This window comes from Sapajus apella, unplaced genomic scaffold, assembly GCF_009761245.1.
Source record: "Sapajus apella isolate SASKATOON/1434 unplaced genomic scaffold, GSC_monkey_1.0 scaffold2281, whole genome shotgun sequence".
Taxonomy (NCBI): Eukaryota; Metazoa; Chordata; class Mammalia; order Primates; family Cebidae; genus Sapajus; species Sapajus apella.
In genome coordinates this window covers 3,677-10,347 of record NW_022439207.1, presented here as the reverse complement: position 1 = coordinate 10,347, position 6,671 = coordinate 3,677, and the positions used below count along the sequence as shown (strand labels likewise).

The following is a 6,671-nucleotide window of genomic DNA, read 5'->3' as shown; positions in this document are numbered from 1 at the left end:
AAAAAAAAAAAAAAAAAAAAAAAAAGAACCAAATCCCAGTCCTCAAAAGCTCTCAATCTCATAGAAGAGATAAGAGGTGAATATAAACATTATCCCAAAGTTCTATAGTAGTTGAGACAAGAAAGTGACCTTCTGGGTAGATGGGACGGACCCGAGGAGAATTCATGGAAGACGTGGCATTTGATTAGGGTTACTTGGACAATTATCCCATACTGCTCATTGTCCTCTCTTCTCACCCCCTTAACCACCTTTTGAAACTGGTGCTGGTACGGCCTTGATCCAATTCTGATATTCCTGCTTGATGTTGCCTGCGTGGTGTTGGTTGACCATATGCCTGGCAGGGTGTGCTAATGCCCAGCTTGTCCATGCCAGGATTCCAGAGGAGAGCCAGCCACCTAGCAAGCAGGTGAAGCCACTCTTCCGCCACTTCCGCCGGATAGACTCCTGTCTGCAGACCAGGGTGGCCTTCCGGGGCTCTGATGAGAGTGAGTGTGGGTATTAGGAAGGATGAGGTGTTCTTAGTGGCTCAGGGGGACATGTGGGGTCTCTGGGTCTTGGGCACCCTCAGTGGCATCTCCCTGGGTGGTAGAACCAGCCCCTTTCACAGGACCTTCTTCAGAGGCCAGCCTCTGGTGGGGAACAGAGGCATCCTAGAGGAGACTGTGCTAGCTGCTGCCACTCTGCCCTCTGTTGAAAGCCATTTTCCTGTTTCCATCCAGTCTTCTGCCGGGTATACATGCCTGACCACTCTTATGTGACCATACGCAGCCGCCTTTCAGCATCAGTGCAGGACATTCTGGGCTCTGTGACGGAGAAACTTCAGTACTCAGAAGAGCCTGCGGGGCGTGAGGATTCCCTCATCCTGGTGGCTGTGGCCTCCTCGGGAGGTAGGGTCAGGAAGAACAGGGCTGAGGCTTGGAGAGGAGAAACTCACAAGCTCAATGCCCTGGGGGAGGGGTAGAGACTGAATTTTAGGCCCTTGCTACTCAAAGTATGGTCTTGGGACCAGCCTCATGTGCATCATCTGGGAGCTTGTTAGGATGCAGCATCTTGCTGGGTGCAGTGGGGCAAGCCTGCAGTACCAGCTACTCAGGAGGCTGAGGAAGGAGGATCGCTTGAGCCCAGGAATCCAAGGCTATAGTACGTTATGATTGCACCTGTGAATAGGCACTGCACTCCAGCCTGGGCAACACAGCAAGACTCTGTCTCTAAAAGAGATGCACCATCTGAGACCCCACCCCAGACCTGCTGGTCTTATTCAAATCAGCATTTGAACAAGATCAGCTTGGGGACTCCTGTGCCTACTAAATTTTGGGAGGCAGTAGCTGGGCGTAGTGGCAGGAGCCTGTAATCCCAGCTACTTGGGAGGAGGAGGCAGGAGAATCACTTGAACCTGGGAGGTGGAGGTTGCAGTAAGCCAAGATGTACTCCAGTCTGGGTGACAAGAGCAAAACTCCGTCTCAAAAAAAAAAAAAAAAAAAAGGCGAGGTGGCTTATGCCTGCAATCCCAGCACTTGGGGAGGCTGAGCCAGGTGGATCACCTGAAGTCAGGAGTTCAAGACCAGCCTGGCCAACATGGCAAAACCCTGTCTCTACTAAAAATACAAAAATTAGCCAGGTGTGGTGGCAGGCGCCTGTAATCCCAGCTACTTGGGAGGCTGAGGCAGGAGAATTGTTTGAACCTGGGAGGCAGAGGTTGCCGTGAGCTGAGATTGCGCCACTGCACTCCAGCCTGGACGACAGACCAAGTAGGACTCAGGTCTGATCTGGGTGCTGCCCCTCACTCACCTGTGTATTGTGTTCTGGTCCTTTAACCTCCCTGTGTATGTAAGGATGCCACATTTCTCAGGCTAAAGACACAAGATGAGTCTTTAATCCCCATGGGAAGGCAGAAAGCCAGCAATGTCACTGAAGGCTTGTTTTCCTCTACAGGAGGAAAAAATTTCAGCCTTTCCAGTGTCACAGGGACAACAGAACAAGGGAAAGCCTGTAAAAAAAAGGGGGGGGGAGTAGAAAAAAGTTATAAATGCAAAAGAAATCATCATTTGACAAATTCCAGATAAATATGGCATAAACTGGTGAGACTGAGTTCTGTTAGTCTAGAATGTGTCAGTGTGGGGTGAGGAGTTTTTGGATAGGACAGTGCCAGTGTGGGGTGTGTGAGGGTACAGGTGGCAGGGGCTGAGGCTGAGCAGCTCGTTCTCCTGCAGAGAAGGTCCTTCTCCAGCCCACTGAGGACTGTGTTTTTACCACACTGGGCATCAACAGCCACCTGTTTGCCTGCACCCGGGACAGCTACGAGGCTCTGGTAAGAACTCTTTCCCGAGGCCTTGGCTGGAATGGAGGGCTGAGGGGGGCTGGGAGCAGTCCCGGACCTCACCACCAGGAGCCCAGCCACTATGCCCCTACCTGCCCCCAGGTTCCCCTCCCTGAGGAGATCCAGGTCTCCCCGGGAGACACAGAGATCCACCGAGTGGAGCCTGAGGACGTTGCCAACCACCTTACTGCCTTCCACTGGGAGCTGTTCCGATGTGTGCACGAGGTGGGGACCAAGGCTGGCGCTGTGCCCCGGGGGCTGGAAAGAGAAATGTGCCATTAGGAGAGGGTGTTGGCAGCAGAACGTCCTGGTTCAGAGGCTCACCTGCAGCAAGCCCTGGGGCAATGCATGGCTGTAACGTCTTTAGTCTTTGTCCCACCATTCCAAAAAAAAAATCGCAGAGAGAGACCCCAGAGCAGAGTGGCTCAGGGCCGGTGCTATTTACACAGAAACTGACGCAGGATTTGTATTTTTAAAATATTCACTATTAAAGAAATAAAATAGGGCTGGGCTGAGTGGCTCACGCCTGTAATCCCAGTACTTTGGGAGGCGCGCAGATCACCTGAGGTTGGGAGATCGGGACCAGCCTGACCAACATGGAGAAACCCCCTCTCTACTAAAAATACAAAATTAGCTGGGCATGGTGGCGCATGACTGTAATCCCAGCTACTTGGGAGGCTGAGGCAGGAGAATCGCTTGAACCCGGGAGGCGGAGGTTGTGGTGAGCCGAGATCCCGCCATTGCACTGCAGCCTGGGCAACAAGAGCGAAACTCCGTCTCAAAAATAAAAAATAAAATAAGGCAGCGACAATAATGTCTAGCAGATAGTTGTCTTAAGGATGTCAGCCACGAGCAAGTGCCTAGTAAGTGCTCGGTCGCTGGTGAAATATTATTAATGCTGCTTGTTTTCTTTTTTCCGCATCTTTGCTGCCTCTTGTCCCGTCTATTTTTCTATTTTCCATCCCTTCCGCCCCCGCCCTCCTGCCTTTCGCTCCCTTTCGCCTTGCACTGCCATCTTCCCACCCACTCCCCTCACCCCCCGGCGCCCTGGCCGCCCCTCCGCCGCGGTGGATGCAGCTGGAGTTCGTAGACTACGTGTTCCACGGGGAGCGCGGCCGCCGGGAGACCGCTAACCTGGAGCTGCTGCTGCAGCGCTGCAGCGAGGTCACGCACTGGGTGGCCACCGAGGTGCTGCTCTGCGAGGCCCCGGGCAAGCGCGCGCAGCTGCTCAAGAAGTTCATCAAGATCGCTGCCCTGTGAGTGCGGCCGGCCGCGGGAGGGGGAACCCCAGGCCCGAGGCCTGCGGCACCGCCAGCCCCTGAACCCGCCTCCCACCCCCGCAGCTGCAAGCAGAATCAGGACCTGCTGTCCTTCTACGCCGTGGTCATGGGGCTGGACAATGCCGCTGTCAGCCGCCTTCGTCTCACCTGGGAGGTGAGGAGACCCCTCCCTTTCTTACCTGGGGACCTGGGCATCCTGGGCTCTCCGCTGTGGGTCCTCCCCCGACCGCGACAGCCGCCAACCTGGAGGGAGTCTTTGTGCCATTGGAGGGAGGCGCCCTCTTCTGGTAGATGCAACCCCAGGGCGCACAGCTTAGGACCCGGTCTTCGGGCAAAATAGTGAAAAGTCAGGATCCTGCCTGAGTCTCGGCAGGCAGCACTTAGCCAGATCAGGTCACAGACCTGGCTGTGGGAGTCGGGCTGATTTTCAGCCACACTCAGTGGGGGGGGCACCCTTGTACACGGCGCCTGCATAAACAGAGATCTGGCTTTCCCCAGAATAATGAATTCCTCTGGGCTGTTCAAGTTCCTAGACCTAGCCAAGGCCTGACTTCATTTCCCCACCCCCCAGCTTCCCAGCCTCCTACAAGCCATGCTGGCCCTTTTGCCCTCCAACACGGAGGATTAATCCAAGGCTCCCATGTAACCCAAGGAGCTCCACTCTGATATCCCTTCTCCTTCCTTCAAACTCTGCAGAAGCTGCCAGGGAAATTCAAGAATTTGTTCCGCAAATTTGAGAACCTGACGGTGAGTGTGTTTGGCTCTTTCATCTGCTCTTAGACTTAGAGCTCAGAAACCCTCTGTTCCCACAAGCCCCCTTCCTCAAGCTTTCCTTTCAAAGTGTTTACTGCATGAGACCCCCACCCTCCCTACCATGCTAGAGGGGGAGGGTGATAGGATTGCGCCCCTGTTTTTCCTGGAAAAGGGGAACAGTCATGCCCTTCCCCACCACACCATTAGAAAGCCCCCAGCACCCGGCTGGGCACGGTGGCTGACACCTGTAATCCCAGCACTTTGGGACACTGAGGCAGGCAGATCACCAGGTGAAGAGATCAAGACCATCCTGACCAACATGGTGAAACCCTGTCTGTACTTCAAAAAAAAAAAAAAATTAGCTGGGCATGGTGGCAGGTGCCTGTAGTCCCAGCTACTCTACTCGGGAGGCTGAGGCAGGAGAATCACTTGAACCCGGGAGGCAGAGGTTGCAGTAAGCTGAGATCGTGCCACTGCACTGCAGCCTGGCGACAGAGTGAGACTCCGTCTCAAAAAAAAAAAAAAAAAAGAAAGTCCCCAACACCGCTATCTTATCCTTATCAGGAATATATACAGGGCAGGAGTGAGGGAGGAAGTGGGGGACATCTTTGGGATGCATTAGCCAGTGTCTCCCTTGATCTCTCTCCTGTGGAATGCCAGGACCCCTGCAGGAACCACAAAAGCTACCGAGAAGTGATCTCCAAAATGAAGCCCCCTGTGATTCCTTTTGTGCCTCTGATCCTCAAAGGTGAGAGAGTTTCTCCCAAGCTGTGCTGCTTCAACCCATGTTTCCCTTCTCCCATGCCCCAGTTCTGACTTCCAGCCCCCTCTCAAGTCAGCTCTGAGTGCCCACCTGGAGAGGAGCCCTCCGCCCCAGGCGGAGTGGATTCTGGGGAAGAGGGGCGTCCTCAGGTGCAGTGGTCCTTTGGACCTCCCCTCTTATCCTTTCCTCACATTGGATTCTCTGCATCTCCTAGATCTGACTTTCCTGCACGAAGGGAGTAAGACCCTTGTAGACGGTTTGGTGAACATTGAGAAGCTGGTGAGTGAGCGGCACTGCAAACCCCTAGTCCCACAAGTGGCGAGCTCACATCCTCTCCCTCTCATCACCTCCCCAGAATAGCAGGCTTCCTCTATGTGCCCAGCTTGCCTAGCAGACTCTTGACTGTCTCCCTGGTGGCATCACTGTGGCAACCCGCCCACGGGTGGCAGAGCTGACAGGCAGCTTGGGGGCAACTCCACCTCCCCCTCACCTGGCACCCTGTTACACCCACTCCTTTGGTCCTTCAGAGACCCTCCAAAATTGGAGACTGGAGGGAGTAAAGCAGAGCTGGAGAATGGCGGAGGGGGAGCAGAAGAGGGGGAGCCTCTTTCTGTGCCCCTTTCAGGGCTCATTCCTTGTCATCTCCCAGCATTCAGTGGCCGAAAAAGTGAGGACAATCCGCAAATACCGGAGCCGGCCCCTTTGTGAGTACCCAGGATTCTGAGAGCAGTACAGGTAGAGCTTTGACTGAGCGGGAGAGTTCAGGGGAGAACTCCCGGTCCAAATGTGTATTTCCATACACTTGCCAGTTCCGCATTCTCTCCTTGCCTCCCTAGAGGCCCTACTGCCCAACGTCTGTCTCAGTCCACAGCCTGATCCTCTGCCTGGTGTGTGTGTAGAGGAAGGAGGGAGGCTGGGAACCTGACTGCCTCTTTATCCCCTAGGCCTGGACATGGAGGCATCCCCCCATCACCTGCAGACCAAGGCCTATGTGCGCCAGTTCCAGGTCATCGACAACCAGAACCTCCTCTTCGAGCTCTCCTACAAGCTGGAGGCGAATAGTCAGTGATCGTGGAGGTTCCCATCAGACCCACCAGATCCTTGGGCGCCTGGCACTCAAGCACTTTGCACAATGTCTCAACCGACATCTGACATCTTTCCCGAGGAGCAACTTCCTGCCCACCCCTGCTCCACAGGAAAGAGTTGGATGGATTTACCCTTGGACCCATAAGTCTGTTCATCCTGCTGAAGCCCTCTCCCCATTGCTCCTTCAAGCCAAAACCACACTTTGCTGGTTCCTGTCCCCTCTGAGAAAGGGGGCAGAAAGCTCCTTCCTCTGTCCGCTCCCATCGAGGTCTGTTCTGGGGATGAAGTTTCCAACTTCCTCTTCCCAAGAAGGAAAGAAAGCTGCCCACCCTTCTGTCTTGCCAAGTGGAATGGTGGGAGGGATTGGCAGCTTTCTTCTCCACCACCTGTCCAGCTTCTTCCTGGTCAGGGCTGAGACCCCAGAGGTGTGTGTGTGTGTGTGTGTGTGTGTGTGTGTGTGTGTGTGTGTGTG

The 6,671-nt window shown here is 54.5% G+C and overlaps 1 protein-coding gene across 3 annotated transcripts in view; it reads left to right on the top strand.

Annotated features, from left to right (window-relative positions):
• The first annotated feature begins 7 nt into the window (after positions 1–7).
• Positions 8–6,671, top strand: part of LOC116547177 (rap guanine nucleotide exchange factor-like 1) — an 8,087-nt gene continuing 1,423 nt past the window's right edge. The window contains exons 1-11 of one of the 3 annotated variants that reach the window (XM_032273213.1): positions 8–485; positions 720–887; positions 2,211–2,308; positions 2,420–2,542; positions 3,395–3,573; positions 3,661–3,751; positions 4,294–4,344; positions 5,011–5,098; positions 5,328–5,392; positions 5,763–5,817; positions 6,058–6,671. The exon at positions 6,058–6,671 is cut by the window's right edge and continues 1,423 nt beyond it. In XM_032273213.1, the coding sequence (XP_032129104.1) occupies positions 302–485; positions 720–887; positions 2,211–2,308; positions 2,420–2,542; positions 3,395–3,573; positions 3,661–3,751; positions 4,294–4,344; positions 5,011–5,098; positions 5,328–5,392; positions 5,763–5,817; positions 6,058–6,182 (1,227 nt within the window). In that variant the 5' untranslated portion in view covers positions 8–301 and the 3' untranslated portion in view covers positions 6,183–6,671. The other 2 variants (XM_032273212.1, XM_032273215.1) reach the window with 2 other exon arrangements.